Source organism: Scyliorhinus canicula, chromosome 15, assembly GCF_902713615.1.
Source record: "Scyliorhinus canicula chromosome 15, sScyCan1.1, whole genome shotgun sequence".
In the NCBI taxonomy this organism is placed as follows: domain Eukaryota; kingdom Metazoa; phylum Chordata; class Chondrichthyes; order Carcharhiniformes; family Scyliorhinidae; genus Scyliorhinus; species Scyliorhinus canicula.
The window spans coordinates 118,270,159-118,290,779 of record NC_052160.1 but is presented as its reverse complement, the minus strand read 5'-3'; the positions used below and the strand labels follow the sequence as shown (position 1 = coordinate 118,290,779).

Below are 20,621 nucleotides of genomic sequence, written 5' to 3'. Positions count from 1 at the left end.
CTGTGATTGCTCCTCTCCCCCAACCTCTCCATCAAGAACCCCACGTCCCCACCATGAGACCTCCCCGGAATCTTCCTGGTCCTTGACTTCAGGGCTTATAATCAGAGGTCTGTTAGTAGTCCGAGTCTTGGCGACTGTTGCTAATGGCACTACAGGTCTGCTGGTACCACAAGTCGCGGAGACTGAACTGCTGCTCGGGTGAGGAAAGAAAGTCCAATTTCCAGCCATATTAAATGACTGCAGGGCTTCAGTGGTCAGCAGGGATGCATTCCCCGCCAATTCTTCAAGTAGCGAGCAGGAAACCCCACCATCTGAACAGTCCAACCCCTGGAGTCTGCACATTAGGATTTCCAAGTTTAAATGTGCATGTGCCCACCAGTAATACCCTGGCCCGACACAGGGTAAACGGTTGAAATCCTTGCTGATAGAATTTAACACGAACTAGGTGGGATGTACCTTGTACTGCAATATGAGTGGTAGAACCTGCCTGCTGGTTCCGCCCAGCAGGCGGAGCATAAGAGTCTGTGTTTCACCCACAGCAGTCATTCTGTACCGGAGCTGCTGGGGTAACTACTTGTTCATTAAAGCCTTCAATTGGACCACAATCTCGCTTCAGTAGTGATTGATCGTGCATCAGCTACTTCCTGGTTTTCTGTGCAAACTTCCACTTTTCCAGCTCTATTATCACTGTAAAACCCTTTGGGCCTTGTCGAATGAGGAGTAACTGAGTTTTTCAACAGCATACTCTGTCATAATGACTACAGAACTTCTCTTCTCTGAAACTCAAATTTTATATTTGTAAAGTATCATGGGCGCGATTCTCCCAAAACGGGAGAAATCGTAAGGCTGGCATCAAACCCGGGCGGGTTTGACGCCAGCGCGCCCCTTCCCGACCGGGAACCGATTCTGGTCCCCGGTCGGGGCTAGCAGCCCGACGCCGCAAGCTCCGGCATCACGGGCTTAACGAATTTCGTTAAGCCCGCTTGCCGGAGTTAGCGCCGGCTGACGCGTCATATGACGTCAGCCGCGCATGCGCGGATTGTAAGACTCCAACCCGCGCATGCGCGGATGACGTCATCGCGTATTTGCGCGAAACCCGCGCATGCGCGGGCCGGGATGCCCCTCAGCCGCCCCGCGAATGGATACTGCGGGGCGGCGGAAGGACAAATAGTGCGCGGGCATCGGGCCCGCTGCCCGTGGTACTGCCGTGCCAATCGGTGCCATGGTTATAAAAAGCGAGTTGTTCCCGCCGTTTTTACGAAGGGCCAGACCAGGTCTGTTTGCCGTTCGTAAAAACAGCGTAAAGGGCTGGGACTTCGGCCCATCGAACAGCTGTGAATCGCTGCCGGCCGTAAAAAAACGGCTGCAGCGATTCGTGTCGGGAGTTGGGCGGGGGGGGGGGGGAGAATAGCGGGAGGGCGGGAAAAATGTCGGGAAGGCCCTCCCGCTATTCTCCGACCCGTCGTGGGGGTCGGAGAATTTCGCCCCATTTTTCTTCATCTTGAGAAAAATTCTATGGGCGGGATTCTCTGTCCCGCCGCACCAGCACGACTCCGCGATACTCCGTCTCGCCAGCCGGCCAATGGAGTTTCCCATTGTGGACAGCCCAACACCGTTGGGAATTCCCCGGGCTGCTGACGCAACGGAGAAACCAGCCCCATGTGTATTTGAAATAATTTTGCATACTTATTGCCCAAACCAAATCACACCTGAAAAAAGCAGTGGTGAGCTGCCTTCCTAATGCAGTCCATCTTTTGCAGGTACATCTTTAATGCTGTTAGGGAGGGAGCTGCATGATGTTAACCCAGTGACAGTAATATAGTTTCAATTCAGGATGACGAGGCTTGAAGGAAAGCTTGCAGGTGGTGCTGGTGTTCCCATGTATCCCATGTAAAGCCCTTAGCTTTGAGTGAGTTAATGGTACACACTCCTGTCACTATCCATCAGTGGTGGTGGGAGTCAATGTTTAAGGTGGTGGTTGGAATAATAATCATGTTGGCCAATTATGATATTTAAGCTTCTATATTAAAATTATAAAATACGAATGATAAAAACAGTGCGCTACTCTGGTAGGCTATATTAGGGGTATCACGGTACCTAGGTGGGTTGTACCTTATAATGTACTATGAGTGGTAGAACCTGCCTGCTGGTTCCGCCCAGCAGGCAGAGCATAAGAGTCTGTGTTTCACCCACAGCAGTCATTCTGTACCGGAGCTGCTGGGATAACCACTTGTTCATTAAAGCCTTCAATTGGACTACAATCTCGCTTCAGTAGTGATTGATCGTGCATCAGCTACTTCCTGGTTTTCTGTGAATGAGAATTCTTCAACATGATTGGTTGCAACTGTTGTTGGATGCCAGAGATGCCCCGAGAGGTGGCACCAACAATGTCTGAAAAGGTGCAATCCAAACCACAGAGCCCACGAAGCAATAATGTGCAACTTCCTTCAACTTCAGCAGGGAGCACATCACTTCACCGCTGACCGCAAAATTTGGATCTTAATCTTAAAATTGGAACCAAGCTAGAATTTCATCTCCAAAAAAAAAATTCACATAAAAGGGGGCAATTTTGTTCTGTGCCACAATGCATAGAGTCAGGTGGCTGGGGTAAATTTCTCCTGATTTTCAACACTTACACCGAAGGAACGGGAGAAAGTCAGGAGATGTGTAAGGAAGTAGCTGATCAGATACAACATTTTTCACATCATTGCTCAAAGTCAAAATTATATTCAAAGGATTGAGGAACTTGGAATACAAAGTCTCAGAAGATCGCAGATGCAGAATCAATTGGGGTATTTCAAAGGGTGGCAAAAACTTAAGTGGCTCGTAATAACCTTAAGGGATTATGGAAAATGGTAGGAAAGCTGATTTCAAAAATAGAAAGAACAGCTTATGTTGATATATTTTGGGCAACAAAGTTAAAAGTCCAAACATGCTTTAAAGCACTGATTATCAAACAACGCATGATATCAAGCCACATAAGAATATAAAACAGATGGCAAAAAACATAGTCAAAGAGGTAGGTTTAATGAGCTTCTTAAAAGAGGAAAGAGTGTAAGGGAAGAAGTTCAAGGAGGGCTTTCTGGAATTTATGTTTAGGCAACTGGAGGCGCAGCTACCATGGTGCAAGTGATTAAAACTGGGGAAAGCTCAAGAGGCCAGACTTGGAGCAATGTAGAGTTCGGAGGGTTGAAAGACTGGAAGAAGTTACAGAAATTGGAAGAGTAAGGCCATGGAGGGATTTGAAAACATGGAGATAATACTTTGGTGTTGCAGAACTCAAAGTCAATGTTATTCAGCAAATACACGGTGACCAGGACTGGGTGCAAGTTAGGACATGGGCAGTAGAGTTTTGGATAAATTGTTCATAGAAAGTGGAAGATCACCAACCGAGCAGGATTCTCCGGCGTGCAATTAGGGAAGCGAAAGCCAGGGCATTGGCCCTCTTCCCTAATGGGGTGTTCCCCTGGTTGCCAATCAGTAGCTAGTGGTGTCCCCCAGGGATCAGTGTTGGACCCACAATTTTTCATAATTTACATAGATGATTTGCTGTTGGGGACCAAGTGCAATGTGTCCAAGTTTGCAGACGACACTAAGATGAGTGGTAAAGCAAAAAGTGCAGAGGATACTGGAAGTTTGCAGAGGGATTTGTATAGTTTAAGTGAATGATAAAATATTAAAACATGCTGCTGTGCAGAGGGACCTGGGTGTCCTAGTGCATGAGTCGCAAAAAGTTGGTTTACAGGCGCAACAGGTGATTAAGAAGGCGAATGGAGTTTTGTTCTTCATTGCTAGAGGGATGGAGTTTAAGATTAGAGAGATTATTCTGCAACTGTATAAGGTGTTATTGAGGCCACACCTGGAGTATTGTGTTCAGTTTTGGTCTCCTTACCTGAGAAAGGATGTACTGGCGCTGAAGGGTGTGCAGAGGAGATTCACTAGGTTAATCTCAGAGTTGAGAGGATTGGATTACGAGGAGAGTTCGAGGTTGAGTAGACCGGGAATTTAGGAGGATGCAGGGGGGTCTTATAGAAACATATAAAATTATGAAGGGAATAGATAGGATAGATGCGGGAATGTTGCTTCCACTGGCGGTTGAAAGCAGAACTAGGTGCATAGCCTTAAAATAAGGGGAAGTAGATTTAGGACTGAGCTTAGGAGGAACTTCTTCACCCAAAGGGTTGTGAATCTATGGAATTCCCTGCCCAGTGAAGCAGTTGAGGCTCCTTCATTCAGTGCTTTCAAGTTAAAGATAGATAGTTTTTTGAAGAATAAAACAATAAAGGGTTATGGTGTTCGGGCGGGAAAGTGGAACTGAGTCCAAAAAAGATCAGCCATGATTTCATTGAATGGCGGAGCAGGCTCGAAGGGCCAGATGGCCCACTCCTGCGCCTAGTTCTTATGTTCTTGTGTTCCCCCTGTGTAGCTCTGGCTGTTCGGATAACCTGAAGATTGCCACTCCTGGACACGGCTCCACCCTTACCCCCACAACCTTGGACATCGCCTCAGAGAAGGCTGCCTGGAACCCTACAAGTTTGGGACAAGCCCAAAACATTTGGGTGTGGTTGACCGGGTCTCTCTAGCCCTGCTCAGTGCTCTGCTCCAGAGTCCACAGCCCACTTCTGTCCCCAGGTCATCTCCCTATTTCAGTCTGGCCTCGTCCAGTGGCAGTCGCGCCCTGTCCAGTAGCCATCTGTAAATTCCCCTCCTTCTTTACAGTCTGTGTTTATCAGGTCCTCTAGTGATGTGGTCTCTGGGGTATCCTACTGTCTCCTTACGGAGAAAGTGCTTTATTTGTAGGTGTCAGCAGCACCACCCACAGGCTCGAGAGGTTGAATTGCCTATTCACATCTAACGCCACTTCATGGTCATGTCAAGAAAAAGGGTGGCAAAGGTGAATTGACAATGCCAGCGACACTGGATAAGAGGATTACTTTGTTCATGCTGTCATGCTGCTGCCCTGTAGATCCTTGCCCAAACAGGAAGACAGAAGGAAGATGATGATGTTAGGAACACACAACAAGTTTTGAGCAATTATAAACCTATTCAATTTTTTTCTACCAAGTTCCAATTCTTCCGGGAATGAAAGGGTTGATGTAGGAAGATAGATTAAACAGTTTGGGCTTATACTCGCTGGAGTTCAGAAGGATGAGAGTGCATCAGATCGAGGTATTTAAAATACTAAAAGGGATTGATAAAGTAAACGTAGACCAAACGTTTCCCCTTGTGGGGCCATCTAGAAAGAGAGGCCACAGATATAGGATGAAAGGTGGCAGATTTAGAACAGAAATGAGGAGGAACTACTTCTCGCAGAGGGTGGCGAATTTGTGGAACTCGCTGCCGCTTAATGTCATTAAATGGTTTCAAGGAGATAGATATATTTCTGATTTAAAAAGTGGGTTAAAGAGATATGGGAAACAAGTAGAGAGGTGAATTTGAGACCAGGAAGAGATCAGCCATGACCTGATTGAATGGCAGAGCAGGCTCGAAGGGCTGAATTGCCTACTTCTGCTCCTAATTCCTGTGTTCCTTAATCAATGCAAAACACAAGCGATCAACTTGTGGCACAAAACCACTCTAATTTCTCAACTGAAATGGTACATGAAACAAGTTTAAATGCGACACGCTAAATGAAACAAATGAATAAAGATTCCAAGACTAAATTACACCCAATTTTTGTAGGATTGTATAATGATGCTCAATCAGTTCATTTTGTTATCCTTATTCATAATTCTGCAGTGCCCAAGTGTGCTTTCATGAGAAATTACACTGCCTGAATGCTTCAACAACTTTGTTGCAAGATTTAAATTTGCTGCTTGATCCAGTCCTATAATTAACATCTTTTCACTTCACATCTGCATCCCAATGTGAAAATGCTAATCTTTGCTTACCTGCCATATCAGGTCTGGTTGTTAACTGGATTTTCTGACAAAAATTAACAGAGCGCGGTAAAAATAAATTTGACATCATGGCTATCAAGAACGGGTACAACTTCATACTCATAAACACGTGGAAAATGTAAAATCCCTGGACATGGATTTTATTCTCTTGGGAGTGTGAAAATAATTATTTCTCAATTGGCATAAGTGTCAAGTCAAAACTACATGGTAACACCCAGCGCTGTGCCAATTTGGACTTGTCATTATAAACAGGTAGATGGACGGAAAAAGCTCAATTCCGTCACCAAACCCAGTTTCTCTTTCTCATATCATCATTGTTGCAAGAAGGCGCAGATGAGAGAAGGACATTTGGTCGCTTGATTTAATTTCTTTCATTTCTTTACTGTGGGCAGTTTTCAATTTATCTTCAGAGGATTAAACTGGCATTGCAGTACAATTGCAACAAAACGGAATGGAAAGTTGGGCACTTTCTATATTGTGAGATATCACCGATATTGATATGCTTCAGTGCCAAGTTGAAAATCACTGCCTCATAGAACATAGAACAGTACAGCACAGAACAGGCCCTTCGGCCCTCGATGTTGTGCCGAGCAATGATCACCCTACTCAAACCCACGTATCCACCCTATACCCGTAACCCAACAACCCCCCCCCCCCTAACCTTACTTTTTAGGACACTACGGGCAATTTATCATGGCCAATCCACCTAACCCGCACATCTTTGGACTGTGGGAGGAAACCGGAGCACCCGGAGGAAACCCACGCACACACGGGGAGGACGTGCAGACTCCGCACAGACAGTGACCCAGCCGGGAATCGAACCTGGGACCCTGGAGCTGTGAAGCATTGATGCTAACCACCATGCTACCGTGCTGCCTCAATGGATAAGATTCTCTGGTCTTATCGGCATCGGGAGGCTACCTGCCATTGGCCGGCAGCGCGATTTCCCATTGAATCCACATGCCTCCGGGTCACCTGCGGCGGGGTTGCGCGATCCGCAGGACCGGGAGATTGCGCCACCGTGAACATCCGGAAGATCGCACACAACAGCTCCGGCTGCCGATACGGGCCCTGCACGTCAGGTCGGGGGTCTGCGTATGCGCCTGGCAGGGCCCTTGTCGACCGCCCTGCGCGACATGGCTGACCCACACCACACTGACCGGCACCAAGAAGATAGGCACTCACCAGATCACGCGCTCCTGCTGATCAGTGGCGCCCGATTGGAACCCTGGCCATCTTGGGGCACACACCCCCTCCCCCCCCCCCCCCCCCCCCCACCTCGGTGAATGATCCCCCCCCACCCACAACCAGGGTGGCTGCGGACTGAGTCTGCAGCCGCCACCTCAAGTGGAACCATGATAGAACCAGGCCGGCGGGAACTCGGCCATCTGCAATTGGAGAATCGCAGCGGGGGCCTCTTTCAATGGCTCCTGACTGGCGCCGTGTTGACCACGCGTGCCTGAGTGGCGGCGGAAACCGTCGGACCCGATATCGGGTCTGACGCCCATTCTCCGTCCCCACGCTGAGCGCAATTCTGGCGCGGAGGCTCATAGAATCTCGCCCAATAAATTTGATTCTACTTTCTTATCCAGTAGATCATTCCAAATGTTTATTGAGCAAAGTGATTTTTATTCCAAGACATTTATTAATTTCACTTTCACCAACTTATCTTTTTCTGACTCCACCTATCAATGCCATCTAATACTTGATATACCTCAATAAAATCCCTGCATAATCTTCTGCCTGGAAGGTATAACTTCAGCATCTTTAATCCTTCCTCGTAGCTCATCCAATTTGCAAATGGGATCATTTTGTCACACGCCTCTGCACATTTTCCAATACCAGAATATCACTTTTGAAGTCTGATTGCACTCTGATTACTGCATTGTGAAGTTTAACATAACTTCTGCAGACAAACGTGGACCAGTATCAGGGTTGGCTCTGTGGTAGCTCTGCTCTCGGAGTCAGAAGGTTGTGGTTCAACCTCATTTGAAGACTTGAACAAATAATCTAGGCTGACACATCAGTGCACTGTTGAAACAGCACTGTACTAAGATAATCTCTTCTCGAGGCTGCTTGTTCACAGCACTGTTTAAAGAACAGCGGTGGTTTGCCCAGGTGTCTTGACCAGCATTTCACCTCAATTAACATTGCCACAACAGATTTAATCAAATATGTATATATAAAAATCTGTGGCCTACATAACAACAACCACAGTTATTAGTAATTCATTGGTTGTGAATTATTTCCAATATTTTATTTCCAAAGGGCTAGGAACTAATTGTTATGCGGATATGCGCCCAGGGTGCCACAGTCAGATGCCTGTGCACCAGTCAATGAGCCACACAGAGAGTTGGAAGCTCCAGCATTTTGTGATTGAAAGTGTGATCATTTTAAACTTCTGGGAAATGGAAGGCACCAACAGTTAGTATCAAAATCTTTTTGCTATTTGTCTGTCCCACTGCAAAGAAATCTTACTGAAAATGCTGAGCTGTAACCCCCTGTTCCAATTGGGTGCCTAGCTTCAGCCACATGTGCACAGTCAACACGCTTCTGCATCCAGCTGACTTCTTTCACATCTTAAGTGACTCTAACAAAATGTAAACTATCCCTCCTCAAACGTCTTTTCCTGTATGCAGCCCATCAATACAGCATTCTCCAAAATTGCCCAGCTATGTGGGTCCAAACTTGCTGGATTCACTTCTTAACTACCAAATCACAGTCAGAGAATCACCGACAATGGTTCCTGGTCGCACTCCCACACAGTCATCAACTCTGCTATCCCCCAAGGATCTACCGTTGCCTCACCCCCAACCTTATTTCTCACTGACATTCCCCTTGATGATATCACCTGAAAACACAAATTTTAGTTTCCACTTTACATTGATGATACCAACTCTACCATCATCTCTCTCAGTTTTTCCACTGTCGCTGTATTGCCAGATCGCTCGGCTGCCATAGAATATTGGACGGGCAGAAATTTCCTCTAAATGCCTATTGGGAGACCGAAGCCATTGTTTTCAGTCCCTGCCACCAACTCCATCCATCACCTACCAAGTGTCTGAAGCTGGATCAGACGGTTCGTGACTTTGGTGTCATACTTGACCCAGCGATGAATTTTCATCTACCTATCCACAACATTATTACCAAGAGTGATTTTTTCCCACTATTGGAATATGCCCAATTCTTCTCCTGCCTCTGCTCTTTGGCTATTAAAAACCTTCATGCCTTTGTTATCTGTATTCTTCATTACTCCAGTCATCCCCTGTGTTCTATTCTCAGGTAACATGAGTTTCCTAATGCTCTATTGCCTGTGTCCATAGAAGTCCATAGCAGAAGGAGGCCATCCAGCTCATTGAGTCTCACCAATCCTCTGAAACCTATCCCCATAACCCAACCCAACCTGAGTATCTGTGGACCGTGGGAGGAAACCCACATAGACATGGGGAGAATGTGCAAACTGCACACAGGCAGTCACCAAGGCCGGAATCAAACCCAGATCCCTGGCACTATAAGGCAGCAGAGCTATCCACTGTGCCACCGTGCCACCCAACTCACACCAGATCCTGTACTCTGGTTTTGGGTTAAGCAACACCTCAATTTTTTTTAATTCTCACCTTGGTTTCCAAATCTCTCCATGAACTTGACCCTCCCCATCTCCAGCCCTCCAACCCTCCAAAATAACTGCACTTCTCTAATTCTGGCCCCAGGCATTCCCTATTTTAATTCCTCCACCTTCAGTGACTCTGCCTTCAACTGCCTCTGTTCCAAGTTCTGTAATTCCCGCAAATCTCTTTACCCAACTTTGCACCTTCAAGGCACTCCTTAAGCCATCTACCTCTTTGCCCAGCTTTTGATCATTTGAGGAGAATAGAGAGGTTTTAGGAAGTTTGAAAAAGATGCAGCAAGGCAGGAAGAGAGATTAAGGAGGGGTGTGGGGGAGAAGAGACTCAACCACGTTCTACCACCATGCTGAGTTGAGCGAGGGATGCCCAGATGACCAAATAGAAAGTTAGTAACAGAGCTGAATTTCTGTTCTATTTCCTTCAAATGGGGAATTATTTTGTGTGAAATGCGCTCATAAATCTGAAATGTAAAGTTAGCCTTGGTAATGGTGGCCATGAAACTATTATCGACTGTTGTAAAATCCCATCTGATTCACTGACGTCCTTAAGGGATGGAAATCTGCCAGCCTTACCTGGTCTGACCTACATGTGACTCCAGACCAACAGCAACATGGTTGTCTTTTGATTGCCCTCTGAAATGGTCTTTGTTTTCCACTTTGACTCCAAGGCAGACTTAAGAATTATGATAAATAATTTGTACGTTACTCACATGGGTCAGACTTTGAGAATGTATCTTTGTCCAAAAGATTCCTGTAAAAAAAAATCAAATAGCCACGTTTCAAAAGTTGGATCAGAAACTACGCCAAACATTCTTCTCACAGTACCAAAATCTACTTGCAATTTTACAGAATGCATGAAATTACAATTAACCATAATAATAATAATCTTTATTATGGTCACAAGTACGCTTACTGCAATGAAGTTACTGTGAAAATCCCCTAGTCGCTACACTCCAGTGTCTGTTCGAGTACACCGAGGGAGAATTCAGAATGTCCAATTCACCTAACAAGCACGTCTTTCGGGACTTGTGGAAAGAAACCGGAGCACCCGGAGGAAACCCATGCAGTCAGGGAGAACGTGCAGACTCTGCACAGACGATGACCCAAACCGGGAATCGAACCTGGGACCCTGGTGCTGTGAAGCAACAGTGCTAAGCACTGTACTACCATTCTGCCCAACCCGGATCTCCTGATTTGCAGTCAGATTTACATAAAAACAAGTTATTTAAAGACAAGGGGCAGGATTCTCCGTTGCCCAACGCCGATATTATAATTGGCGATTGGGCGGAGAATCGGCTCCAACATCAAAATCGGGCCGGCGCCGGTTTGATGCTGGTCAGCCACGTTCAAAATGGCATTATTGCATCGCGCACCGTTGCATCGACGTGTGGCACATCATCGGTCGGCCATCCCATGATGGCCCGAATTCCCGACAGCGCAGGACACGTGTGGTCTCAGCCATGCGGGAACCCAGCGTGGCGGCTGTGGACTGCGTCCAGCACCACCACATTCTGCCGGGATCTGTGCCACTGGCCGGGGGTTCTTGTGTGAGGGCTGGGAGGACTGGCTAGGGCTGGCCAGGGGATGGGCGGTAGGGTTGTGGATGTCGGGTCGGGTCCACACATGGTCGGTGCCATGTTTTACGGCGCGACCGCTGCAGGTCATCAGCCGTGTGCATGCGCGATCAGGGACCCAGCCATTCTCCTGCCATTTTCAACGCGGGAGCTGGGAGTTTCAGCTGGCGCCGGTGCTAGCTCTACACTGGTCCTGGAATCGATGAGGATTTCATGCAGACTTTTTGGTCATAAAAGACCATACATGCACCGCTGACGTCAGCACTTAGCCGCTGAAACGGAGAATCCAGCCCATTGACTTTTCTCTCCCCCATGTGTGTTAGCTTTCTCCCCGCTTCACTCTAAGGTTCTCCTTTCCCAAACACCATGGTACTTTCCTTAAAACAAATGGGTGGTCAGCTGATCAGATCTCAGACCTTTGTAACAAGTTTATAATTGAAAGTGAACAAGTGTGACTTAGGGTAGTTCGTCCACACAATTTCCTTTGAGGTCGCAATAATGATGGTCCTGCCAAGATCGTAGAATATGGTTGACGCAAAAATATCTTCGACAGTTATGAAGCTTGAAGAAAAACCTGAACATTGGCTGATCTGTACTTTCAGAACCATTAATAATTGACATCTTGATAAAGATTGATAGTACCAGTTCTTTAGCACACTGGGCTAAATAGCTGGCTTTTAAAGCAGACCAAGGCAGGCCAGCAGCACGGTTCAATTCCCATTACAGCCTCCCCAAACAGGCGCCGGAATGTGGTGACTAGGGGCTTTTCACAGTAACTTCATTTGAAGCCTACTTGTGACAATAAGCTATTTTCATTTCATTTCATTTCATTCACTCATATTGACAAACAACTTGCTTTCTGGAAAGTAATACATGAACCGGATGCTTTTATGACTACGTGCCCCATCTTTCTTGAGCTGAAAATATTCATTTACTACTACATTCAAAAGCTGAGGGTATCATTAACCAATTAAACTGTTATACATTGTCAGCTCACAATAACGCATTTTATAACTAAGCTATAGGTAGCTGTATTTCTTTAATTTGATCGCACCACCCAATTTACCACAGATCAAAATGTAATTACAGTACAATTGCACCATAGGTGACATGACAATGAAACCTATGAATTAAGCAACCGTGCTTTAAATATATCAATGCCCAACGCTACAGAGGGAAATGAACAAATGCCTCGAAAGCAGTATTTGAATGAAGAAATGGATACCTCATGCTCTACTACACTTTGAACCTGCTTGGATGTAAGTCATCTCATTCAGTTTTATTGCAATTTTTAAAACAGCTGAATTCAGATTAAAATTAGGACACTTTCAATGTAATTCACATTCCATTTTAAATAACACGAGCAACAAAATGGCTTTCTGTGTAAGAGAAAAGTGCATTAAGACGTTATATTTTACTGTAAACAAGAATGCAAGATATAGGACTAGAAAAAAATCTGAAACCTACTGAATGGAGGCTACAGAAATCAGAAAAAAGGAAACTCATTCAACTTTCTTTACTTGAAATTAAAACTCATCGTTTTCTGAACTGGTAAAATGACATAAACACAATCATGTTAACACCTTTTAGCATGCTCTCCTGCATTAATAAAAATGTGAAATAAGCTATGTCAGGATTACTGAAGATAATTTATCTGACGGGGATGAAATTGATACGTTACACTTTGTTAATATCAATCCCAATATAGTATCAACTTCTATCTTGAGGACACAGCGCCGTAAGCACACATCTCAGATGCTAAACTTTCCACAGGAGTGATAGCTTACCGATCTGATTCTCAAATCAGTGTGCAGCTGCCAAAGGGTCAACAGATCAATACTTCAAAATGTCGATGTTACAGCCAGCATCACAGCTATTTTAAAACCCAATATTGACTTGGACTATTGATCTGTTTACTGAATCTTATTTGTTGATGATTGCTCAGTGTTCAGTTACATTCCTAAATCCTCACATAATGAGGTAGTTTGTGTCGCGAGGCAGAAACACCTGGACAGCGCTGAGGTTTGGGCTAAAAAGTGACAATAACCTGTGTGTTATAAGTGTGAAGCAATGACCATCTCCAACAAGATATGGGGGCGGGATTCTCCAACCCCCCGCAGGGTCGGAGAATTGCCGGGGGGGGGGGAGGCATGAATCCCGCACCCCGCCGCTCCGACGCTGGCTGTTGAATTCTCCGGTGCCGTTTTTCGGGCGGGTCTGGGGATCGCACCGCGCCGGTCAGGGGTTGTTGGCAGTGGCCCCCCCCCCGGCGATTCTCCGGACCCTGATGGGCTGAGCGGCCGCCCGTTTTCGGCCAGTCCGGCCAGCGTGCATTAGACAAGGTCCATACCGTCAGGACCTGGCTTTGAGGGTGGCTTGCAGAGTCCTCGGGTGGAGGGGGGGGGGGTCTGGGGGAATCCAGTCCCGTGCGGGGCCACATGGTGGCCTGGCCCGCGATCGGGGCCCACCGATCTGCGGGCGAGCTGTGCCATGGGGGCACTCTTTGCCTCCGTGTATGGCCCTGCGATGGCTAGCATGGATAAGAAACCCCCTGCGCATGCGCAGGAATGATGGCAGCGGCTCTGCGCATGCGCCAGAACACACTAGCGCTCCTGCACATGCGCTAACTCGTGCCGGCCGGTGGAGGCCCTTCGGCGTTGGTTGGCGTGGCGCCGGTTGGCATGGTGCCGGCATAGCCCCCGGAAGTGCGGAGGATTCCGCACCTTCCGGGCGGCCCGACGCCGGAGTGGGTCACGCCACTCTTTGGCGCCGGTATGGCCCACCCCGCCGATTGCGGGAGAATCCCGCCCATGGTCTCATCACCTCATTTGGCTTCAATGGCATTTTCATCCAATTCCTCATTAGCACCTTAGGGGGGTCACCATTGAACAGAAGCTGAACTGATAAATGCACGCAATTTTCATACCTCCAAGTACAGGCCAGAGGCTGGGTATTTTTGCAACGTAGACACCCCAAAATGGTTTCCGCTATCTATAAAGGCACACGTTCAGAATAGAAATAATCTCCTCTTGTCTGGATGAGCATGGCTCCAACACTCAAGAGGTTCAATACCATTCAGGACCAGCAGTAAACTTGATCGGGACCCTATTGACCACCTTTCCATCCATCGCCAGAGCCACTTGGCTTCAGTGTACAATATACATGATGCACTGCAGTAGCTTGCCAAGACATCTTTGACAGCTTCTCCAAAACGCACGACCCTTAGCACCCAGAAAGACAAGGGCAGCATTCACATAGGACCACCACCACCACCTTCTAGAACCATTTGACTTGGAAATAAATCACTGTTCCGTCATCATGATTAGGTAGTTTGTTCTTGGATTTTGACTGAACAACATTGTGGCAATATCTTCATCACATGCACTGCAGCCTTGCAAGGTGGGGAATCACCCACTACCATTTTGGGGCCTTGCCAATGATACCCGCTACGTGTGAATGTATATATTTGCAAAGTCTTGCTTTCATCAGGGCAATCGCAAGAATACCAGTGTCAGGAGAAACAAGCACAACTTTATACTGTGTGGGAAGGGAAAATTATGCTTGAAAAATCTGTTGGAATTCTTTGAAAAGGTAACCAGTACAGTCGACAAGGGGGAGCCAGTCGATGTGGTATATTTGGACTTTCAGAAGGCGTTTGACAAAGTCCCGCATAAGAGATAATTGTGCAAAATTAAAGCGCATGGGGTTGGGGGAAAGGTGGATAGAAAACTGGTTGACAGACAGAAAACAAAGAATAGGGATTAATGGGTCCTTTTCAAATTGGCAGGAAGTAACCAGTGGGTTACCACAGGGATCGGTGCTGGGACCGCAGCTATTCACAATATATATTAATGATTTGGATGAGGGAACAAAATATAACATCTCAAAGTTTGCAGATGATACCAAATTATGTGGGAGGGTGAATTGTGACGAGGATGCAGGGATCCTACTGCAAGATCTGGAGAGATTGGGCGAGTGGGCAAACCGATGGCAGATGCAGTATAATTTGGATAAGTGTGAGGTTATTCATTTTGGAAGCAAAAACAGGAAGGCAGATTACTACCTGAATGGTTGTAAATTGGGAGAGGGGAGTGTGCAGCGGGACCTGGGTGTCCTTGTGCACCATTTGCTGAAGGGAAGCATGCAGGTGCAGCAGGCGGTAAAGAAGGCTGATGGTATGTTGGCCTTCATTCCAAGAGGTTTCAAGTATAGAAGCAGGGATGTGTTGCTGCAATTGTACAGTGCCTTGGTGAGGCAGTTTTGGTCTCCTTCTCTGAGGAAGAATGTTCTTGCTCTTGAGGGAGTGCAGCAAAAGTTTAACAGACTGATTCCAGGGATGGCGGGACTATCATATGAGGAGAGATTGACTAGGTTGGGATTGTTCTCGCTGGAGTTCAGAAGAATGAGGGGGATCTCATACAGACTTATAAAATTCTAACAGGACTAGACAGGGTAGATGCAGGGAAGATTTTACCAGTGATAGGTGTGTCCAGAACCAGGGGTCACAGCCTGAGGATTCAGGGTAAATCATTTCGGACAGAGATAAGGAGGCACTTCTGCACACAAAGAGTGGTGAGCCTGTGGAATTCATTACCACAGGAAGTAGTTGATGCCAAAACTTGGAATATATTCAAGAGGCGGCTGGATATAGCACTTGGGTAGAATGGGATCAAAGGCTATGGGGAGAAAGCAGGATTAGGCTATTGAGTTGGATGATCAGCCATGATCGTGATGAATGGCGGAGCTGGCTCAAAGTGCCAAAAGGCCTCCTCCTGCTCCTATCTTCTATGTATCTATGTATGCGAAGAGGGTGATAATTGGTTGGCAAGTGGAATCTGAATTGTCTGAGGCATTGCCATTGAGAGTGGACCAGTTGATGGTGACTGACAGTTAACTGCCAAACATTGTTTGACAGTCTACCACAAGCTTTCCTTCACTGGTCAGTGCACGTGTTGGGATTCTTACAGCTCCAACCGCTAAAAGATTCGCCTGATCAGAAAGCCCATAAATAAATACTGCCTCATGGTGCCGAGGTCTCAGGTTCGATCCCAGCTCTGGGTCACTGTCCATGTGGAGTTTCCACATTCTCCCCATGTTTGCGTAGGTTTCGCCCCCACAATCCAAAGTTGTGCAGGGTACGTCATCTGGTCACACTAAATTGCCCCTTAATTGGAAAAAATTAATTGGGTACTCTAAATTTATTTTAAAAAAGAAAGCCCATAAATACGGCCAATGCTCACCAAGCAAGCTTGATGCTGAAATAGGGTGTAAAGATATCCTGTGGGATAATGGTTACTGTGATCAGATCATTTTGTGCTGTGCATCGAATCCCTGCAGAGCAGCAGGTGGTCATTTGGCCCATTGAGTCAGCACCGACCCTCCAAAACAACACTTGCCCACTCCCCTGCCCAATACCTGTAACCCCACATATTGATCATGGCCAATCCACCTAACTTTGGACTGTGGAAGGAAGCCAGAGCTCCCAGAGGCAGGGGAGAACATACAAACACCACACAGACAGTCACCTAAAGCCAGACCCAAACCTGTGTCCCTGGCACGGTGAGACAGCAGTGCTCACCACTATGCCACCCTGTTCAGTATTAATTACTGCAGGTTGTGCAGGTACTGCCGGGTGGCCTTGGAGGGAGCATGCGGTGTCCACCTGCATACTTCAGGCCTTCCCTAAATGGCGGGTGGTGTAGGGGCTAGCATGCATCATAGCCCACTGCCCTGTAATGACATTTTGTTTTAATTACAGTGCCTGCCAGGGGCCGTCACCCCCTGTCATTTTTGTTTGATTTAATGATGTTTTTTGAGTCTCCAGAATAAAGTTGAAAGTAGGAACTGTCTCCAAGCTTGCCTGTCTATACATCTCTGTCCAGTTCAAGACTGTCCTCTAGGCTCGGGTCACGTGTGCTTCCCATCATACTGCGAATGGGCAGGAGTATAACCAATCAAATTTTAACCTATTCTATGCCAGGTCCTTATACTACAGTAACCATCGCAACAAAATGGTCAAAATTCCTATCATGGAGGTGAATTTGTTTCCAAAATGGCTCAACAAATATTGCACTAATGTTTTTTGAATGTGCGTTCATGGGATGTGGTGTTCAATGGTTTGACCTGCATTTATTGCTCATCCCTTATTGCCCTTCAGAAGGTTGTGGTAAGCTGCCTTACATAACTGCTACAGTCCCTGGCTTCTAGGTACACCCACAATGCTGTTCGCCAGGGAATTACCCAGGGATTATATTTCTAAGTAGGTAGGGTGCATGACTTGGAGGGGAACCTCCTGGTGGTGATGTTCCCAGGTATCTGCTGTTCTTCTTCTTCTAGGTGGTAGTAGTCGTAGGTTTGGAATGTGCTGCCAAAAGAAACCTTATTGAGTTCCTGAAGTACATTTTGTAGATGGTACACAATGGTGCCACTCCTTGTTGGTGGCAAAGGGAGCGAATGCTGGTGGAATGTTTGTCCCAATCAAGGGCTGCTATGTCCTAAATGGTATCAAGCATCTCAAGTGTTCTTGGATCTGCACTCATCCAGGCAAGTGGAGAGTATGCCATCTCGAGGCGAGTTACTCCCACAGGATTTCCAGCCTCTGACCTGCTGTTTTGGGTCATAATATTTATATGGCTGGTCCAGTTCAGTTTCTGGTCAATGGTAACCCCCAGGATATGGATAGTGGGGGATTCAATGATGGTCATGCCACTGAATGTCAAGGGGTGGTGGTCATTGCTTGGCACTGGTGTGGCATAAATGTTACTTGCCACTTGCCAGCCCAAGCCTGGATATTGTCCAGCTCATGTTGCATTTGGACATGGACTGCTTCAGTATCGGAGTCGCCATGAATGGTACAGAATATTGTGCAATCATCAGTAAACATCCCCACTTCTGACCTTATAGAATCATAGAATTTAGAGTGCAGGAGTAGGCCATTTGGCCCATCAAGTCTCCACCAGCCCCTGAAAGAGCACCCTACCTAAGCCCACATCGCCGCCATTTCTCCTTAACCCAGTAACCCCACCTAACCTTTGGACAATTAAGGGGCAATTTAGCATGGCCAATCCACCTAACCTGCACATCTTTGGACTGGGGGAGGAAGCCGCCCCAGAGGAAATCCACGCAGACATGAGGAGAAAGTGCAAATGATGTAAAGAGTATAATTGATGAGGCAGCTGAAGGTAGTTGGGCCTAGGACATTACCCTAAGGAATGCTGAAGTGATGTCCTGGAATAGAGATGATTGGCCTCCAATCACCACAACCAAGCAAAGTTTCCCCCTAATTCCCATTGACTCCAGTTTTGCTGGGGCTCCTTGATGCCATACTCGATCAAATGCTTCTGTGATGTTAAGGGAAGTCACTCCCACCTTACCTCTGCCTTTCAGCTTGAACCAAGGCCATAATGAAGTCAGGAGTCATGAATGATTGATGTGATCATTGCAGAGCAGTGCCTGGTATGTAGGAACATCGGAGATATAGGCCATTCAGTCCATCGAACCTACTCCGCCATTCAATACCATCATGCCTGATCATCTACTTCAACACCTTTTTCTCCACACTACCTCCATATCCCTTTATGTACGTGACATTTACAAATCCATCAACCTCTGCTTTAAACATACAGAATGACAGAGCTTCCACAGTCCTCTGGGGTAGAGAATTCCTAAGATTCACAGCCCTCTGAGTAAAGACATTTCTCTGCATCACAGTCTGAATTGGCTTCCCTTTTATTTTGAAATTGTGTCCCCTGGCTCAGGACTCCCCAACCAAGGGAAGCATCTTACCTGCACCTACCCTGTCTATTCCTGTAAGTGTTTTGTAGATTTAAATAAGATTGCCTCGCATTCTTCAAAACTCCAGAATACAGACCCAGTTCCCTCAATCTCTCTTCAAAAAACAGTTGTGCCATCTCAGGAAAAAGTTTTGTGCACCTTTGTTGCGCTTCCTCTGTGGCAACAATATACTTCCTAAGGTAAAGGGATCAATACTGCTCGCATCCTCCAGATGCAGTCTAACAAAGGTTCCATACATTGTAACAAGACTACATTACTCCTGTACTCAAATCCTTTTGCAATAAAGGCCAGCAATCCATTAGCCTTCCGAATTACTTGTTGCACCTTCACGTTGGCTTTCAGTGACTTATTAACAAGGCCACCAAGTTCCTTTTGTACATCCACTTTTCGTAATCCATCACCATTTAAGAAATGCTCTGCACATCTGTTCCTTGCACCAAAGTGGATTACCTCACATTTTTCCACATTATATACCATCTGCTGTGCTTTTCCCCTTCACCAAGTTTGTCCAAATCCACATAACGTTGCTCCACATCTTTCTCAGAACTTACATTCCCACCTAGCTTCATGTCACCCGTTATCTTAGAAATACTACAATTGCTCCCCACATCCAAATCATTGATATATATTCGGAAGCTGGGGCCCAATTATTGAGCCTTATGACACTCTACCAGTGAACCTGCCAACACAAGAATGACCTGTTTATTCCTACTCTGGTTTGTGCCTGTTAACCAATACTTTTTTTTTTAAATTTAGATTACCCAATTATTTTTTCCAATTAAGGGGCAATTTAGCATGGCCAATCTACCTACTCTGCACATTTTTGGGTTGTGGGGGCGAAACCCACGCAGACACGGGGAGAATGTGCAAACTCCACACGGACAGTGACCCAGAGCCGGGATTGAACCTGGGACCTCAGCGCCGTGAGGCGGTTGTGCTAACCACTAGGCCACCGTGCTGCCCATTAACCAATACTTAATACATGCCAGCAAATTACCTCCAATCCCATGTGGTTTAATTTTGCTAACCAACATCCTTAGGCAGAAGCCTTCTGAAAATCCAAGTATGAAATGAAAATCGCTTATTGTCACGAGTAGGCTTCAATGAAGTTACTGTGAAAAGCCCCTAGTCGCCACATTCCGGCGCCTGTCCGGGGTGGCTGGTACGGAAATCGAAACATGCTGCTGGCCTGCTTTAAAAGCCAGCGATTTAGCCCAGTGAGTTAAACCAGCCCCTACACTGCATCCACTGACGCTCCTTTATCAGTTCTGTTAGTAACAGTCTCAAAAAACTCCAACAGGTCCGTCAAACATGATTTAGAATCCTTACAGAATCCTTACAGTGCAGAAGGAGGCCATTGGGCCCATCGAGTCTGCACCGACCCTCTGAGGAGGACACTCCACCTAGGCCCATTCCACCCCCCCGCCTCCCTCCCCTCAACTCCCCGAACCCCGCAACCCCACCTAACTTACACATCTTTGGACACTCAGGGGAAATTTGGCATGGCCAACCCGCCTAACCTGCACATCTTTGGACTGTTGGAGGAAACTGGGGCACCCGGAGGAAACCCACGCAGACACGTACAAACACCATACAATCACCCAAGGACGGAATTGAACCAATCATTCCAATTCATAAATCCATGTTGGCTATGCCCAATCACATCATGATTATCCAAGTATCCATTTATCACATCCTTCAAGGTGGTGGCATAGTGTATAGTCTGGA

General features: G+C 46.6%; 1 protein-coding gene across 3 annotated transcripts in view; it reads right to left on the bottom strand.

Annotated features, from left to right (window-relative positions):
- Positions 1 to 20,621, bottom strand: part of LOC119978716 (copine-8-like) — a 789,805-nt gene that overhangs the window by 650,520 nt on the left and 118,664 nt on the right. For all 3 annotated transcript variants that reach the window (XM_038820547.1, XM_038820548.1, XM_038820549.1), the window contains exon 2: positions 10,236 to 10,276. In XM_038820547.1, coding sequence (XP_038676475.1) covers positions 10,236 to 10,276 — 41 coding nt within the window. The remainder of the gene's footprint in view (positions 1 to 10,235; positions 10,277 to 20,621) is intronic.